At 40.7% G+C, this 17702-nt stretch overlaps 1 protein-coding gene across 1 annotated transcript in view; it reads left to right on the top strand.

Moving 5' to 3' along the window:
- The window catches only part of col7a1 (collagen, type VII, alpha 1), a 79075-nt gene that overhangs the window by 46940 nt on the left and 14433 nt on the right, over positions 1 to 17702 (top strand). Inside the window, exons 44-88 of the mRNA XM_079682257.1 lie at positions 174 to 209; positions 331 to 375; positions 494 to 529; positions 670 to 705; positions 836 to 868; positions 968 to 1039; positions 1182 to 1238; positions 1441 to 1476; positions 1566 to 1646; positions 2576 to 2611; positions 2747 to 2791; positions 2905 to 2976; positions 3109 to 3153; positions 3237 to 3272; positions 3454 to 3495; positions 3633 to 3713; positions 3879 to 3914; positions 4219 to 4254; positions 4460 to 4540; positions 4658 to 4693; positions 5734 to 5805; positions 6032 to 6076; positions 6408 to 6443; positions 6814 to 6849; positions 7365 to 7469; positions 7557 to 7622; positions 8499 to 8534; positions 8623 to 8658; positions 8755 to 8802; positions 8906 to 8941; positions 10862 to 10987; positions 11167 to 11376; positions 11458 to 11493; positions 11616 to 11660; positions 11763 to 11879; positions 11998 to 12069; positions 12216 to 12260; positions 13120 to 13155; positions 14350 to 14385; positions 14752 to 14796; positions 14923 to 14955; positions 15090 to 15152; positions 15280 to 15315; positions 15493 to 15573; positions 15857 to 15925. Of these exons, the coding sequence (XP_079538383.1) occupies positions 174 to 209; positions 331 to 375; positions 494 to 529; positions 670 to 705; positions 836 to 868; positions 968 to 1039; positions 1182 to 1238; positions 1441 to 1476; positions 1566 to 1646; positions 2576 to 2611; positions 2747 to 2791; positions 2905 to 2976; positions 3109 to 3153; positions 3237 to 3272; positions 3454 to 3495; positions 3633 to 3713; positions 3879 to 3914; positions 4219 to 4254; positions 4460 to 4540; positions 4658 to 4693; positions 5734 to 5805; positions 6032 to 6076; positions 6408 to 6443; positions 6814 to 6849; positions 7365 to 7469; positions 7557 to 7622; positions 8499 to 8534; positions 8623 to 8658; positions 8755 to 8802; positions 8906 to 8941; positions 10862 to 10987; positions 11167 to 11376; positions 11458 to 11493; positions 11616 to 11660; positions 11763 to 11879; positions 11998 to 12069; positions 12216 to 12260; positions 13120 to 13155; positions 14350 to 14385; positions 14752 to 14796; positions 14923 to 14955; positions 15090 to 15152; positions 15280 to 15315; positions 15493 to 15573; positions 15857 to 15925 (2544 nt within the window). The remainder of the gene's footprint in view (positions 1 to 173; positions 210 to 330; positions 376 to 493; positions 530 to 669; positions 706 to 835; positions 869 to 967; positions 1040 to 1181; positions 1239 to 1440; positions 1477 to 1565; positions 1647 to 2575; positions 2612 to 2746; positions 2792 to 2904; positions 2977 to 3108; positions 3154 to 3236; positions 3273 to 3453; positions 3496 to 3632; positions 3714 to 3878; positions 3915 to 4218; positions 4255 to 4459; positions 4541 to 4657; positions 4694 to 5733; positions 5806 to 6031; positions 6077 to 6407; positions 6444 to 6813; positions 6850 to 7364; positions 7470 to 7556; positions 7623 to 8498; positions 8535 to 8622; positions 8659 to 8754; positions 8803 to 8905; positions 8942 to 10861; positions 10988 to 11166; positions 11377 to 11457; positions 11494 to 11615; positions 11661 to 11762; positions 11880 to 11997; positions 12070 to 12215; positions 12261 to 13119; positions 13156 to 14349; positions 14386 to 14751; positions 14797 to 14922; positions 14956 to 15089; positions 15153 to 15279; positions 15316 to 15492; positions 15574 to 15856; positions 15926 to 17702) is intronic.

The raw sequence follows: 17702 nt of genomic DNA, 5'->3' as shown, positions 1-17702 counted from the left end.
ATGCGAGATCTGTCACCCTTTTTATGTAAAATGCAGGTTGTATAGACAATAAATAAGGTCGAGGAAGAGATCAAGAACCGAACCTGAAAAGACTCTAGTTAAAACAATTAGTCACAGAACATGTAATCTGACTTGAAAACAATCAATGAATCTGGACATGTGTCTCTTCGCAGGGGGAGAGAGGACTAAATGGTGAAACTGGGGAGAGGGTGAGTAGAGCAGTAGTGGCAGTAGTGGTTCAGTTTTTTATATAAATGAGTTCACCTGTTGAAATCCTTTCCTTTTGGTGCTGTTTTGTCCTGCTATTTGAATAATGTTGTTGTCTTCCAGGGGGACACCGGGAAGCCGGGCCTCGCAGGAACAACAGGGTTGAGAGTGAGTGACAGACTGCCATGTTGTATTGGCTAATGGCATCAGTGTGCCTTTTTGTTTCATATTTCCTGCTTTAAATGCAAAGATGGTTTCATTCATTAACCTTTCCATTTGTCATCAGGGTTTGCCAGGGCCCATTGGAGCCACAGGGGAAAAGGTGAGCCTGATCAAATTAATGTATTCATACGAGAAGCAGCAGGTCAATAGGGACGTGATTCCATCACAGGACCTTTAATAATCAGATCTAATGAATTTCCAAGCAATAATGAAAGAACAACTGAACCTGTCTGTTCCCAGGGAAACAATGGTGAACGTGGAGAGCCTGGCAGAAGTGTGAGTGATCAGATAATGCAGAAAAATGACATAATAATGTATCCGTCCTTTCATATGGAGATTCGCTTAATGTCTATGTCGGTCTTTGTCTGTGATGATGACTCCTTACTGTATAATTCAAATCATGCAGGCTCCAGGTTTGGGAGGAAAGAAAGGGGACCAGGTAAACTATCAAATGTTATACTTTTGAAATCATTTAATCTAAACATGTCGCTGGTCCTCCACTCTGATGGGTTTCCTCTCGTTTTCTGTCGTCAAACAGGGGGACCGAGGCCTGTCTGGATCTGACGGGGCGAGGGGTGATAAAGGAGATTTAGGCCAGAAAGGAGAGAAAGTGAGCAACTACAAGATGATGATGATGATGATGATGATGATGATGATGATGATGATGATGATGATGATGATGATGATGATGATGCCTAAAAATATATGTTTTTATCTGTGGTCTGACATTTTTCCCTGTGTCATTTTTTTAGGGGTCTTCAGGCTCAGGAGGCTCCGCTGTTGGATCTAAAGGAGAGCCGGGAGATAGAGTAAGTTCACAGCAGAGGCATCATAACCTCCCTTTTATCAGAGCCACAAATGGCACATCATAATGTTTACGGCTGCTGTGATATATTCCTGACTATAACATCTATTATTTATAAAACATTTCCCTTGTGCCGCCTGTCAGTGCAAGTCATGCCTCAAAATCACTGAAACTGAAAATACATAAAACATGTGCTCTGCCCGCAGGGACTTGCTGGTCTCAGTGGAAGGCCGGGTGGCAAGGTGAGAGATGTTTTATGTGCGCGTTTTAAGACTTTCTTTTTATTCCTGCTTTATTTGATTGTCAATATGGTCTTTTAACTGATGTTCAGGGAACTCCAGGAGAACCGGGAGAGAATGGGGAGAATGGGCGACCAGGATTCCCCGGAAAAGCTGGCCTTCCCGGGAAAGGGGTGAGAGTGTGCCACAACCATATCTTAACTGCCAAAAGTAAAACAATTCATTTTCCAACGATAGCTACTGCCACACCTGTTTTTAATATCCTCTTAGAATTATCCACATGGAGTAGGAATTATGGCTGGGTAGTAATTACTTTGAATAGAAGCTATTTTTAAGATTTCTTTTAACAAAATATGAGTTATTTTTGTTTTGTTTTTGCTCTTTAATGTGAGGAGGTACTGCTTTTCTCTGGTTTTATTGCCGTCTTGCCAGGAACATCTTGGAGGCAATATGTTTTTGGATTTTCCCTCTGTCTGTCTGTACATCTATCCCATTCTAAGGATCGTGATATATCTCAGGAACACTTTGAGGGAATTTCTCAACATTTGGCTCAATCATTAAGGATGAACTGATTATAATTTGGTTTTCAGAGAGACAGCTTTTTGGCCATCCCTCGTCAATTCATATTCAAATTATGACAATTTCATACAATTGTCTAATAAGATAAAATGATGAATTGATGATATTTTGGAATCTGACCTTTTGGCTGAGGCATAAAACCACAAAATACTATTTAAAAAAAAAAGATTGTTAGTTGAAGCAATGATGATCTTATCATTGTATCATGACCTTCTTTTAGGGATTTCCTTTACATTGTTAAACATGACATTGTGTTATTGTTAACAAAGTCAAGCACTTGCTGTTATTGCATGTTTTTCTCAATGATGTAATCAAAGATCAGATTGCTGCTTTCTTCTTCTTTTTCCACCATGCGTCTCTTGTAATGATGCCATTTAAGAGGTATAAACAATTATTGGTGGGCAATTACATTTGTGTGCTCTGTTCACTGACCCTCTACTCAGTTGCTCTTGTGGATTTAGAAATGTACCAGCATTAAGGTTCCCTATGTTAAAATGAACAAACTATTTTATTCTTTTTAAAGGGAGACAGAGGAGAAAAGGGCGATGAAGGCACACCTGTAAGTATATGTTTTTTGTATTGATGCAAACATCACAACATCCACTCTCTGCATAACACGTGTGTTTATTCATAAAAATGATTGCGTGCAAGTCACCGCAAATGTCTGGTTTGTTTTTAACTTGCTTTTCATCAGGGGGAATCTGGACTTCCGGGGAAGTCGGGCGAAAGAGGACTGAGGGTAGGACAAGTGTCTTTGGCACATTTTAGATTCAAGTTTCCTTGTTAAACTTTAAAACGACCATGGTACATCAAAGGGAAGTTCAGTTGACATGTTGAATTGACCTCCCTCAGGGACTGGCTGGTCAGCCCGGACGACTAGGAGAGAAGGGAGACCTGGGAGACCCTGGAGAGTCAGGACGAAATGTGAGGCACACATTTACGTTTCATCATACAGACAGCTTTTCAATACGCTCTTGTGCTTTTTCACTAAAGCCTTGAGAGAAGAAGCGCTAAGGAAGGTCAGCTGCTTATTTATTGATGTGTGTTCGATCATAGGGCAGCCCTGGACCTGCGGGACTGAGAGGAGATAAAGGACAACTGGTTTGTTATTGGCTTTATTTTTTTAATCAATATATATTTAATTTACTATAGGTGAATTGACCTATTTCACTCTCTTCTTCAAGGGTCCCCAAGGGCCTCCAGGACCACCAGGAAAAGTGGTGAGTGTATCACACTCTACTGTATGTGTAAAACACAATGAACCCTAATGATGATTAATCAACATGTGTTTAATTAAAGCAAACTAGAGTTAGTAACTACAGTATGCAGCATCTTCTTACTTTTGAAAAAAAACTTTCTTTAAACACAATTCTGATCCTTCATGTTTGGTCTCTTCGACAGGCTGACATCCAGGGCCAGCTGAAAGGAGCGGGAGGAGAAAAGGTGTGAACTCTATTTTTGAAGAGCCATTGGATTACAATTGGGACCCCCCCCTCCAGTTCAATTTCAGACAAACTGTGCAAACGCCCCAAATATTCATGGTTACCTCTAGTTACGACTTACATGTTTGTAATTTCCAGGGGGATGCTGGCGACCCAGGAGAGCACGGCGGCAAAGGTCAGAAAGGCGAAGCGGGGACTCCCGGAGCTGCAGGCCTACGAGTGAGTTTGTCTCATTCTTGCAATTTGTAAATGCTTCCGTGAGCATCTGAGAAGCCCCCGTACAGTATCTGCATCTGGATGCCCACTGACCCCCTTCCATGTTGATTTGCTATGCGTGACTGATGATCCTTTGTGACTTCTCTGCTTTCCTTGCTGCCTATAAAGGGCCCTGAGGGACAACGGGGACCTGCAGGCACAAGAGTATGTTTTATTTCTGTCACTTTGTCTCTGCTTCAATCGTCATGAATATATGTATTTAAATATACATCCTTGTAGTCATCTAATCGGTGGTGTTGGTCTTGTCGTGAAAGATTACCTTAGTTAATTCAGTCATTTTCTATGGTCTTTTTTTGCTTCGAGATTCATTTCCTTGAAACTTGTGATTAAATCTCTCTTAAACAAAATGTTTAAAAGGGGGCTTTTGTAAATTTCTTTGTGGACAAGCTCAGTTCTACAGATTTGTTGAAATCATCATTGTCATCATTGTCCTTTCTATTCTTTCCAGGGTGATGCAGGGGAAAGAGGAGCGCCTGGAGAGAAGGTTTGAAATCAGTGTGGCTGGTCCTCACAATCTCACCTACTGAAGCTACAGGAACACATGTCATGTTATCAAGATTGAAACAAATAAACTTCTCAGTTTATTTGTATCTGTGTAGAAGAAAGCACCATGGGCAGAAGTTAAAATGATACTCAAACTGTTGCTGTAAAGTAAATGTGTTTTCAAACCCTAAATGTCTTTGTGACAGGGAGAAAGGGGAACTTCCGGGTTAGATGGACGTTCTGGTATAGATGGTAAACCAGGTGCTGCTGGACCCGCTGGTCAGAGGGTACTTCAGTTTATATTATTTTTTTCTCTGAAACCATAACAACACATTGTATGTAGAGATTCACTGGGTGGTGAATTAGTGCAGCTAATACAATGTATTGTTCTCTTCATGTTACAGGGTGATGCTGGAAAACAGGGGGATCATGGGAGAGACGTGAGTTCATTGCTTCTGTGTGGTTGTAATCTGTATTCTAAGCAATGATATGAAAGGGAATGCTCATAAATGTTTAGTGTTATGCTCACTAAAGTTGTGTGATTGATATGTATTAAGTAAGTCAATAAGATAAAGATAATATAATTTATTAATCCCAAATTGGGAAATGTTTTCGTGCAGCAGCATGTCAAATAAAGTATTGCACATGATTAGAAATAAAAACAGTAGAGAATATACAATGATACAATGTAAACATCTAAAAATAGAAGATAAAACAGAACTAATGGGGGAAATATAAAAGTTGACGGTGAATATACAAATACAAATATGTAGACTATCTGACTAATAAAACCCTATTAAGGGGCTGTATCAAAGCCAACACAATATAAAAGTAGGATGTTATTTACATTTAGTAAGCAAGAATGGCTAATTAAATATAAAGTTAAAATGTACAGTGTGCCAGTTAACAAAAGACAAACTATGGAGCAGTGAGTTCTCCGCCATCAAGAATTGATTTAAAAGTAGTTCAAAAGTGTTTACTTTTGAGTTATGATCATATCATCCAAATTCTGTATCGAACAGTGTATTATGTTAAGGAAAATCTGCCCCGAATTGCATAGTATTTGCACTTGACGTGTACATGCTGCAGAGGGCACTGTGGAGGTGTTCAAATCCAGTTTGCACTCCTATGGCCAGTTGCATAAGATGTCTGAAGGTAAAGACGTCTTCATGCCAGTCCATTTTCACAGGAGACTATAATAAAATATTAACTTTAATAATAAGTCCTCAACGATGTAACAATTAGTAAAGAGTCTAAATCTTGTTTTAAGGGGCAGACCCATGACTGATCTATTACTGCTGCTGTACATCCATAACTAATCACAGTGGCCATGTTTGCTAAGTACTAAATTAAACATTTTAAACTCTCTTTAGACTTTCCTAACATTGCTACAGTACAGTCCAAAATGTGAGCAAATATCTATACATTTTGCTCAATGGTCATTGATTCGAAAATGTGCGTTGGCTTTATTATTTACCAGGGTTTAGCAGGATTTAGAGGGGAGCAGGGCCCCCAAGGACCTGTTGGGCCTTCAGGCGCTGCAGGGATACCTGTAAGTACACACACACACACACACACACACACACACACACACACACACACACACACACACACACACACACACACACACACACACACATACACACACACACACACACACACACACACACACACACACACACACACCGTTAATACCTGTATATACATATCTCTTACATTTTTTGTTTGACCACATTTACTTTGGTTTTATTGTCCCAATTTTTGTTGTAATATTTCAGGGCAAAGCAGGTGGAGATGGCAAACCTGGTTCTGCTGGCAAAACGGTAACTCTTTAGAAAAACTGTTATTTTATAATACTGGAGGTTAGCTAACAGCGAATGGGATTGGAAAGAAATAGCATTTTTCCATGAAATTCCATGCACTGCTTTAATTTGATCTATCAGAATATGTCTCCATCATTCTCTTATTTGGTAATGGCCTTGTAAATAAAGGACTGAAGGAATATATAGTTTGGGGTCTGCTGCATAATGCCAGTCTTAATTAATTCTCTGAAGCAACGGCACAGAATTCTCTGAGTGCTCCAGCAGCAGAGCGACCATTACTCAGTTTGTTTGTTTGAATGAGTCTCTAATGCGTTTTTGTTTTGACCTACAGGGCGAGGACGGTGTCCCCGGTGAAGATGGCAGAAAGGTTTGTAGTTGTTTGTCCATTTATATGCACATCTAAAACGTAGAGGGTAGGGTTTAGTCAAGTAGGGTTTTGTGAGTGTCTGAATAAAAAAGTTGATGCCCAACATGTTTTTGACAAATGTATTTGACACATCTATAACCTCCCCCGATATCCTCATCTAAATGTCTTTATAGTATTTTAAAGTAAAGGATATTTGAATATTTTGAAGAATACTTCATGTAAATCATTTAATAAAATTTACTGAATATGAAATAAAAAAGACTTCAGATAGGAAAACTTAGTGTCTGTTTTTAGGAAAATGTTTATAAATATTGTGCTTATTATGTCTTTATTTATTTATATATCTGACTCTGCTATCTTTATTCTGCAGGGTGATAAAGGAGAACTGGGAGCAGCTGGAAGAGATGTCAGTTTTTGCCAAGTCTTCTTTATATAACTATTTCTTTGTGTTTTGTTGTCAGTTTGTGTCTACACTGTATCCTGCCCTGTCTCACACCCCGCTTCCTGTATGGATCCTTACCTTGACTTTATTGTATTACATGTCAGCTTCCATCCTTTCTTTAATCCTCATCACTTTCCCTCTCAAGTGTGTATTTATCAACAGTAGTTTGTTCTGACATTGACATTACCATCACACTCTCACTCACTGCTGAATCAATAGCAGCGATATAACTTCACTAGCTTCTAATGATCAAGCCAAGCCTTTAAGAGGTAGCCACTTCTGAGAGGAATCCAGAGAGGCGCCAAATGTCAGAGTTCTTTTTTCATCTGCAAATTCAAATTAATTATCTCTAGAACATCAGTGGAGGGGTGGCAGCGGCCACCTGCTTTGATTTTATAGTTCAGCCTTTTACGATGGGACAGGAGGAAGTAAGCCTGCATATAAAGAGTCTCAGTTGTTTAATCACGTGTGTTTTCCAGGGCCGGGACGGAACAAAAGGAGACCGGGGCCTTGCTGGGGCGTCTGGACCCTCTGGCCCTTCGGGGGCTCCTGGCGTACCTGGCGGCATTGGTCCTCCCGGACAGGTGCTACTGTCTGAGACACATTTTAAATACAATATGATTGGAGTGTTAGTGTATTATCTTTACTAAACTACTGTCACTGTCTGTCAGGTGGTGTATGTCAAAGGAGTTGCAGCCTCACCAATCCCAGGCCCACAGGGGCCCCCAGGAACCCCTGTGAGTATACTTGACTTTGTAGCGTTCTAACATGGTTGTTAATTATATTATTTAATTGCATATTACATTTGCTGTTTTTCCTAATGCGCGAGTGTGTGAAAAATGATACGGTCTTTCCAGGGCTGATTTGTATTAGCAGAAGATACAATGATTATACACAGAAACAAATTCTCAGCTTCTAATTATGTTTTCAAATGAATTTTTTGTTTTTTTTGAAAAAAGTAATCTTTACAGAAGCAGGAGCTAGGAACGTCTATCTGATTTCCAATCTGGGTTTCCAAAACGTTTCCATGCCAATACCCCCCAAATAGCATTAGCTAATGTCCCTTTTTGCAACAGTTTTTAAAAAGCCATTGACATTTTGATTTGTTTTCTTACTTCTATCTATCCAATAATAATAATAATAATAATAATAATCGTTGTGTTTCAAACCTTTAATCATTGTAATACATTTAATACATCTATTTTCAGGAAGCATTGCTTGTCCTTTTAGCAAGCTAATGTTAGCTAGCTACAGTTCAGGAGCAGGTCAACACTGACAAAAAATAGGCACGGCAAATACAATTTTGATGTTATGCTATTTTAAATTATATTTAATAATAATACACATTATAATTTTATTTTGTTATGTTTTTGTATATTTTCTTCATCTAACCTCCAATTGGCGGAGGCCCCCTGGCGGCCCCCACTTTATGAATCTCTACTCCTGCTCATATCTAGCTCTCATGTGGTCATGTTGTCCCCAGCAGCATCGATTGCCCACATGTAGATGCAGAGATGTGTGTTTTTATCTACATCAGTCCCAGTTTGCTTCCGCAGCCCTCCCGCAGTCTTATCTCTTGATGTTCTTATCATTGTCCTTGCTCTGTCCTTCAGGGCATACCTGGGATCCCCGGAGCTGTGGGAGGCAGAGTAAGTCCTAGTTCTCTGTATTGGTTGCTTTTAGATTAAAAACTACTTAGGCGTTTTTTTTCTTACCATTTAACTTTTTTTGTTCCAGGGGGATAGAGGTCAATCTGGCCTCAAAGGTGATGCTGTAAGTTAAACGTCCATCCCAAACTGCATTGGAAGTGTGACATGAGTGATGTTTTATACGTTTTATGTTGACACCTTGATGTTTTTTTATTGGCAGGGCGACCCAGGAGAGGACGGGGCACCGGGTAAACCAGGGACAACAGTGGTAGGACATTAGCACATCACCTGCTATGACTGGGACTTTTGGAATAATTTATTTGAGATATTTGTCCTCTCTGATGACTGATTTTGTGTATTTCTCTTGACAGGATGTACAGAGGGCTCTGTCCAGCCTTGGGATTCAGGTATATAGACTGTCACTCAATTTGGATTTGAAATTAAATTATTTTCTAATATTTTAGTTCGTCAAGCGTTTAAAGCAGAGGAACAAAACCTTTATAGTCAGTATTACATACGTTAAGGAGCTACATGTTAATTCCATAGATACATTTTTACATTTGAGGTTGTTGCTTGATGATTCCTTTTGAGATGGAAATGTCTGTAGTGTTGATGAAGAGTAATGGCTTCACACTGACTCTAAAGCACAGATGTGTTTTTGATGGATAATTTTGACTGTTACTCTTTTTATCACTACCTTCATCAGAATTATTTTATTATTTGTATGCAGCTATATACAACAACTTCCCCCAACATGTTTTACCTGCTCTTAATGCTTTTTCAATGCTCTTGGTTGATATTCAGATGTGTGTAGTGGTCATATTTCAAATGTAAAAATGCATTTGTGTTGTGGAGTTAATTTGAAAATACATTGCCAAGCTGTATATTTCTTTAAGACAGTAAGACACATTTTAATGGATATACGGATTCATATTTTTAGCATAATCTTCGTGCTAATTATGTTGTCCTCAAACTTTAGCAAGGACTTATTATTTGTTCATTTGTTCTTGCATGTGTCATTGTGGCATTTACAACATCCGGATGTATTTATTACTTGTCAATTAGTTTATAAATAAAAATGTCAGAGTTGGAATATAGGATTGGCATTACATTAAAAAACAACAACGGAAAAACGCTTTAAAGGTCCCATGTCATGGCCATTTCTACTGATCATAATTCCATTGTTGAGGTCTACTAGAATAGATTTACATCGTCCAATGTTCCAAACTCACATTGGTTTCTCATACAGCATCTCTGTATAGTATGTGTATTCACTCTCTGTCCTAAACGGCTTGTTGGAGCTCCTGCCGCCTCCCTTGAGCCCAGTGTGCTCTGATTGGTCAGCTCGCCCACTCTGTTCTGATTAGTCAACCACCGTTACAGCTGGACATCAGTGATTATGTGTTACAATGGCGTTTGTTAGCAACCAGAAAATGACACCACTAATGACAAACAGATGAGAATGCTGCGTGGGGTCTGGGTGCCGTGTTGGTGGGACGTTGCGGGGCTCGCTGCTCCACCCTTTGAGGCTCGAGGAGCGGACAGTGTGAGCTGGATTACTGGTGTTGTTTCCCGGTTGCTGCGTGGGGTCAGCGAGACAGCGAGACACCGCATAACTCAGCCTGAGCACACATACACACTCACAGCCAGGCTGTGCGGAGATCCGCGGAGCCGCGGCTGAGAAAATATAATGCTGAGTGAGTGTGCGTGCGTGCGTGCGTGTGCGTGCGTGCGTGTGTGCGTGTGTGTGTGTGTGTGTGCGTGCGTGCGAAGCTCCGCAGAGATTAAAAATGGAAAAGGAAAAATCTCCAACGAATCGTTCTGGGGCAGCATAGACACGTCTTTTCTTTGTTAGAGTTTTACTCGCTACACGGTGTACTTTGAGGGTTTGTGACTTTCCAGACCGTTTACATTCATAAAAAGTTACACAACACACAAGGTAACGGGTAATAACCGGAAAAGCATGTCATGGGACCTTTAAGTAGTAAAAGCCACAGCAATATGTTGGGGTTGTTGTGATAATGACATATAGACCAAGGTTTATGACTGTATTGTCACTTCTTAGATTGAATGTCACTCTGAAATCTGCTTACCTTATTAAGTATTGCTGCAGTTAAAAAAACATGTCTCAATCCCTCACGGCAAAACCAGAGTTTGTGCTTTTTCATTTTAAAAATGATCACAAGACCCTGCTTATGTTGGAATCCAAGTTATTATAATAAATCTGAATGACTTATAATGAGGTCTCAAGCATTTCCCAGACACTCACATGTGGCTGAAAGTTACGAGGCTCTCCTCAACCATTTCTCTTTCTCCCCTCGCCACAGGTGTCTGATCTGAAGGTGGTTGTGGACAGAAAGGACACACCGCTAGCTCCCACAGTGCAGAAGGCAGCTAAGGGTGACAAAGGTGACGGTGGCGAATCTGGACAGAGAGGACCCTCTGGTGCAGATGTGAGTATGACTACGGTCTTTTTTTTAATACAAAAACGTGATGAAGACTCATTAAGATCACTGCGTGTTCAGATGGTGCACACTGTCCTGATGTCTAATAACATGTTCTGGCACACCTGTGTTAACTGTGTTTAAAATGTAGATTTGTTTACCTTTTTCCATTTCCTGCTGTGCATCAGGGGACCCGTGGTTTCCAAGGAGAGAGAGGATCAAAAGGGGATCAAGGGGAGCGAGGAATCGTGGGAAATCCTGGGCCTCCAGGGAGAGCCATCGGAGAGCGAGGTCCACAGGGACCCTCAGGACCCGCTGGAGAGCCGGGCAAACCAGGGATACCGGGGGTTCCTGGGCGGGCTGGAGAACTGGGGGAGGCTGGAAGACCTGGAGATAAGGTGAGTTCAGGACAGGTGGGTTAAAAAATGAAGATATTTTCCTTACCACATCCTCCTGCTGACATGATATTTGTATTGCAGGGGGACAGAGCAGAGAAAGGGGACAAAGGAGAATCTGTAAGTGTTTGACATTGTTTTTGTGGAACTCTACATCAACATTGTAAGAACAAATTAATGTTTCTTTATATACAATATGTAAGCATGTCAGCACTGGAATCAGAATTTGTTCTGTTTTTCAGGGTAAAATTGGGATCACAGGATTAGCCGGCCCAGCGGGTCAAAAGGTAAACTTCTTCTCATCCTTTTTATCGATGCAGTAAAACTATGGAGATTGCACATTTTGTCAATATTAGATACACATTTGTTTGTTGGTGTGTGTACTTTAGGGAGCATCTGCTGAGTCAGTACTGGTAGGACCTCCCGGGGCCAGAGGCCCTCCAGGGGTTGTAGGACACAAGGGAGAACCTGGTGCTGCAGGACTGCCAGGACCTCAAGGAGAACGAGTACGATTTTCATATGATTCATATAAACACACTAACAGATAATGGAAAATCTCACGTCTTGCACCGTTGATTGTTTTCTATATGCTAATGAGCTACATATATATGTTGTGTCTTAAAGGGCTTTGTGGGATCTCGTGGAGATAAAGGAGACAGAGGACAGTCTGGAAATAACGGACGTGACGGCTCACAGGTAGATGGCTCTACTGATAGAATGGAATCTAGATTGGAATATTCTAATAATCAAGATCCTATTTTGATTTAACTGTTGCTACTAATGCTATGATAAAAGAATATTCCATATATTAATAAGTAGCAATCTGTGTTTTGTTATTTCAGGGAACACCAGGAGAACCAGGAAAACCTGGTCAGGATGGGAAACCGGTAAGCGTGAAGCCCTTGATGTGAACTAATTCATAATTTTGAAGATGAAGTTGACAATATTGTGCCTTTTCCTTTTTAGTAGAGCATGTTATATTATTGGCTTTGATGGTTACGAAATATGTGTACTATTTATTAATATTTATTTCGGCAGTTTAGGTAAGTGTGTTTCTTTCTTATGACAATAACAATATATAGTTAGTTATATATAGTGAATAATATACTAATTATATTCCTGCTTATTGTGTATTGGCCTTATGTCGTTTATAGTATTGTTATACGTAAATATATGAATGCACTCAGCTTTGTAAGAAATTAAACCAGCAGGGTTCCGGTTAACGTCCGAGGACACGCTAAGTTGTTATCATTCTCCTTACCATTTTATCTACAGTGACCATTCAAATCCCATACACAAATTGTGTTCTCTATTACATATTTGTTTGCTCGGGTGCAGGAATAAATGAAAATAAAGGAGAGGGAAGGTTTTAAGCACTTCCTCACACTCTTTGTTTTCCTTCCCTCCTTGTCGGAGCAGGGCCCAACAGGGCCTGCTGGGCCTCGAGGTCTACCAGTGAGTAACCAGTACCCAGCAAAGAGGCCTCCTCTTAGGCTTGGTCTTCACAGCAAACCCCTGGGTTGGCTTATGGAGCTCTTTTCCCCTCTTGGGCCGAGTCTTCATAGATCTTAGAGAGTAACCTTTTGCAGCTGGGCAGCTAACACCTCCCTCTTACCTACTCTCTCTCCTCATATGTTTCTTATCTCTGTCCATTTCCTTTTTTGTGTTGTTTGTCTCCCCTCTGCCATCCCACCTGTCCCCCCACCCTCCTGTCACCCATATTCCTCTATCTTCCATCCTCTCCAGGGCATGCCTGGGTTCCCAGGAGTTCTAGGCAGACCGGTAGGTTTCCTGCTGCTGGCTGGATGGCATGCTTGAGCTCTGGGGAGGGGGAGCTGGGAAGATGTTTCTCTGTGTGGGGAATGCACCAAGGCTTTAGAGATACCTACAGTATGCGCTTTAGCTTAGACAGGAAGTAGATGCTTTTGCATTAAACAACAAGTAGGAGGAGACAAGTAACCACATCATCAGGATGCACACATTTTCATGTACCTTCAAGGCCAATTTTACCCCTTTTTAAACTATTTGTATTGGAAATATACTTTTGGGAGCTGCAGTCTGGGATAAGATTCAGACCTTAATCAGTTTCTCATTACATATTAATCAAGACCACCTGTCCCAAAGCATCTGGGCCAATCTCACGCATTTTAAACTTGTGAAACACCACATATTTGTATGAAAAGATGAAAAGAAGTTGGCTGACATCTTGAGCTGACGCTCTCACCACGATCCAGTGTACAGCAGTAGAGAGGAATACGAAATTAGGATTTTGCTCGTAGAATTACTATGTTTTCAATTCGCTTGAGTCTGCTTATCGTGCATGCAGCTGTTCCTGCTGCTGGCAGCTGTGCTTATCTCTCGCACAGCACGGATTTTTCAGAGCTTACCATATGAGTGTCTATCTGTTGACATTGTTGATCCTCTGTGTTTGTGTTGTCGTACCTGTTGTTATGAGTGAGTCAGATGTTTATGTGTTTGTTTATTTGTGTCTCCTAGAGAGATGCTTGTGAGAATCAGTAGCACGTCTTTATATTACTTATGTAAACTCCATGTTGTTTAATATTGAGCAAGAAGAATACAACTTTTGTGCTACATTTTTAGAAACATATTTATGCATAAATATGTTGCAATGAGTAATAGTTTGACATTTTGGGAAATACAGTTATTCTCTTTCTTTCATATAGTTAGATGGGAGGGTTATCAACGTGTTGTCATATAGGACTTTTTTGACCTACTGGGTGCAGTGGCTACCTGGAGTGTCGTCATGACAGTGGGGTTACCAAGCCATCAGGGCAGACTCCAGGAAGCCATATTTATTTAACACGAGTGATATCAATCTTCTCGTCTGGCTCTCTTCAGGAAAGCATACAAGGTTTTCCAAGATGTCAAAGTATTCCTTTAAAATGTGGCATGTGTACAGGTTTGTGAGTAATTGAAGGATGCAATCTACTGTATGTGACTTGCATTTGCTTTTAGGGAAACCCAGGAGAGCTTGGCATGAGGGGGCCAACTGTAAGTATTGCACATACAACAGCATGGGTACAAATACATGATGTTAGTCGAATAATCGATCAGTTGCTTAAGAAAAAGAATTGCTATTGCTAACTATGTTGATAATTGTTTCACAAGTTATTTTCTTAGCCTCTCAAATATAGAGATTTCCTGCTTTAAAACAAATCTAATTCAACTTCATATATTTGGGCTTTTGGACTACCAAAACAAGACCTCACCTTGAACTTTGACCAACTGTGATCAATATTTCATGTTATTTTTAGATTTCATAGACCAAGCGATTGATACACAGTGAACATAATCCTTAGTCTCTGCCCTACACGTAACAGCAGCAGTTTAAATATTTGTGGTCTGTGTTTTGATCAGGGCCCCATGGGTCCCAATGGCCTTCCAGGTCCATCAGGTGTGAAGGTGAGTTAGCTATATCTTGCTGACCTAGGTGTGACGACATCTATGCTTCTTTTAATTCAATTAACAATTCTTATAATGTTTTTGTTTGTTACTTTCAAAGTCATAACAAGTTTGTTTCTTTCACAGGGCAATCAAGGAGAGCCAGGCGTTGGTGTCAAGGTAAAACAACTTCCCTTCTCTACTTGTCTTACTAAAATCTTTGAGATTTAGGTTAATTTGCCCTAATCAAATTCCAGTTGAGATGGTGAAGCTTTAGATGTGCAGTGTGTGACTTATTGCGTTGCTCTCTGCAGGGTCCACCGGGGGCCCAGGGGAGCACAGGGCTGCCAGGACCAGCAGGCCCCCCCGGAACTGTGGTGAGTGTCGCCACCTCTTATCTTCAGGGGAAAACTGCCCTCATGTTTCTCATGAAATTCATCAAACATCTGATTACGTGTATCTTATTATGTTCCTTCTTACTATTGTATTTATTTCTCTCTGCAGGGTCCTCAGGGCGCCCCAGGGTTGTCGGGGCAGGTGGTGAGTATGCGAACCTGAGCTGGCTGCCATTCTATGACCATTTTCTTGGTTTCCTGTTTGTTGTGAACCCACCTCACTAAAATGAAAAAACAATAGTATTGATCATTTGTGGTGTTCTAGGTAAATTAGACATACATTATAATCAAACATACTGACGTTTGTGTTTTTTATTTTTAGGGTGAAGCTGGTAAACCAGGAGTCCCTGGAAGAGATGGGGTGCCTGGGAAAGAAGGAACACATGGATTACCTGGGAAGCAGGTGTGTGTGTGTGTGTGTGTGTGTGTGTGTGTGTGTGTGTGTGTGTGTGTGTGTGTGTGTGTGTGTGTGTGTGTGTGTGTGTGTGTGTGTGTGTGTGTGTGTGTGTGTGTGTGTGTGTGTGTGTGTGTGTGTGTGTGTGTGTGTGTGTGTGTGTGTGTGTGTGTGTGTGTGTGTGTGTGTGTGTGTTCGTTCATGTAATCTACTGTGTTCGACAGTGTTTAGTGTGCACTGAGCGGTTTTCATCAGGTCTCCTCGTGACATCATTGTGTAATTTGCTCCTCAGGGCATTGCTGGACCTCCAGGCTTGGGCGGCTTAAAGGGGGAGCAGGGAGACAGTGGTCCTCCAGGGAGGGTGAGAACATGCTGTTTCTACCCATCAGCCTCTGGCTCAGCAGACAGTCAATGCAATTGTATTTGATATTGCCTTTATTGGATGTGAAGAAAAGAAACATCTCTGTAAAGCTAACAGTGGCTTACTACTGCAAGACTTTTCATCTGAGGCCTATTCTAGAGGTCGTGCTCGAGCTGCTGCTGTTTGTCCAACTGGGGCTGCCTGTATCCCTGTATTCTTTACTCTTCTTTATGTCCAGGAGTCGGTTTTATGTGGCTGCTAGCTGTGTGATATTGTAGCGCTCTGTATTGTATCTCTGAGCAGATTGCAGCAGTATGAGCCTTGAGCCTGTAGGGAGAGGAACATGACTAGCGCTCTAAACAGCTCACAAACTGAAAACATCATAAAATAGAGACATTTTCTGTTGGAGAGGGGATCTGTCAGTAGCCTGTAGTTAAATTCAGGAACAACAATACAATGGGCATACATTTTGGGTGTTTAAATAAAAAAACATCAATGATATTAATGGAGTTATTTGTGAAAGTTGCAGATATGGCCACTCATTACAGAAACCTACTGTGTCAAACTTCTTGTCCTATCTTAAGTTACATTTCCAAGAGATAGCTGTGTGCTTTTTTGTCTCTTCCTTTTATAAAAGCAATTGCTAAATTCATTGCTTTCTCTTATCCTGTATCCGTCCCCTATCTATACAGTCGGTAATGATAGTATTATTAAGTGATTCATTTTTTTAATAACTTTTTAATAACTGAATCCTAACTATAGCTACCATGCCTGTATATTTGATTTGAATTTCAACAGCTCTCACTTTTCATTGTCTAGCAACAGTAGTTTGCTTTAATGGGGACAAAGATGGAGGTTCATTTTAGCTATGAGTAGTTGGAGCCACTAGTCAATGGAGGAGAGGAAATGTCAGGTATACTCCCAATTATACAGGACTGTCTCAGAAAATTAGAATATTGTGATAAAGTTCTTTATTTTCTGTAATGCAATTAAAAAAACAAAAATGTCATACATTCTGGATTCATTACAAATCAACTGAAATATTGCAAGCCTTTTATTATTTTAATATTGCTGATTATGGCATACAGCTTAAGAAAACTCAAAAATCCTATCTCAAAAAATTAGAATAGTTCCTCAGACCAAGTAAAAAAAAAAGATTTATAACAGCAAAACACAATCAAACATTTGAAAATGTCCATTAATGCACTCAGTACTTGGTTGGGAATCCTTTTGCACGGATTACTACATCAATGCGGCGTGGCATGGAGGCAATCAGCCTGTGGCATTGCTGAGGTGTTATGGATGCCCAGGATGCTTCAATAGTGGCCTTTAGCTCATTAGCATTGTTGGGTCTGGTGTCTTTCAGCTTCTTATTCACAATACCCCACATATTCTCTATGGGGTTCAGGTCAGGGGAATTTGCAGGCCAATCGAGGACAGTAATGCCATGGTCAGTACACCAGTTACTGGTGGTTTTGGCACTGTGGGCAGGTGCCAGATCATGCTGGAAAATGAATTCCTCATCTCCATAGAGCTTTTCAGCAGACGGAAGCATGTAGTGCTCTAAAATCTCTTGGTACACAGCTGCATTTACTCTGGGCTTGATGAAACACAGTGGACCAACACCAGCAGCTGACATGGCTCCCCAAACCATCACTGACTGTGGGAACTTCACACTGGATTTCAAGCAACTTGGATTTTGCTCCTCTCCAGCCTTTCTCCAGACTCTGGCGCCTTGACTTCCAAATGAAATACAAAACTTGCTTTCGTCTGAAAA

This window comes from Notothenia rossii (assembly GCF_949606895.1).
Source record: "Notothenia rossii genome assembly, chromosome: 5".
NCBI classification, from domain to species: domain Eukaryota; kingdom Metazoa; phylum Chordata; class Actinopteri; order Perciformes; family Nototheniidae; genus Notothenia; species Notothenia rossii.
Note: the sequence above shows the minus strand (reverse complement) of the source record. Positions and strands in the feature narration are given on the sequence as shown.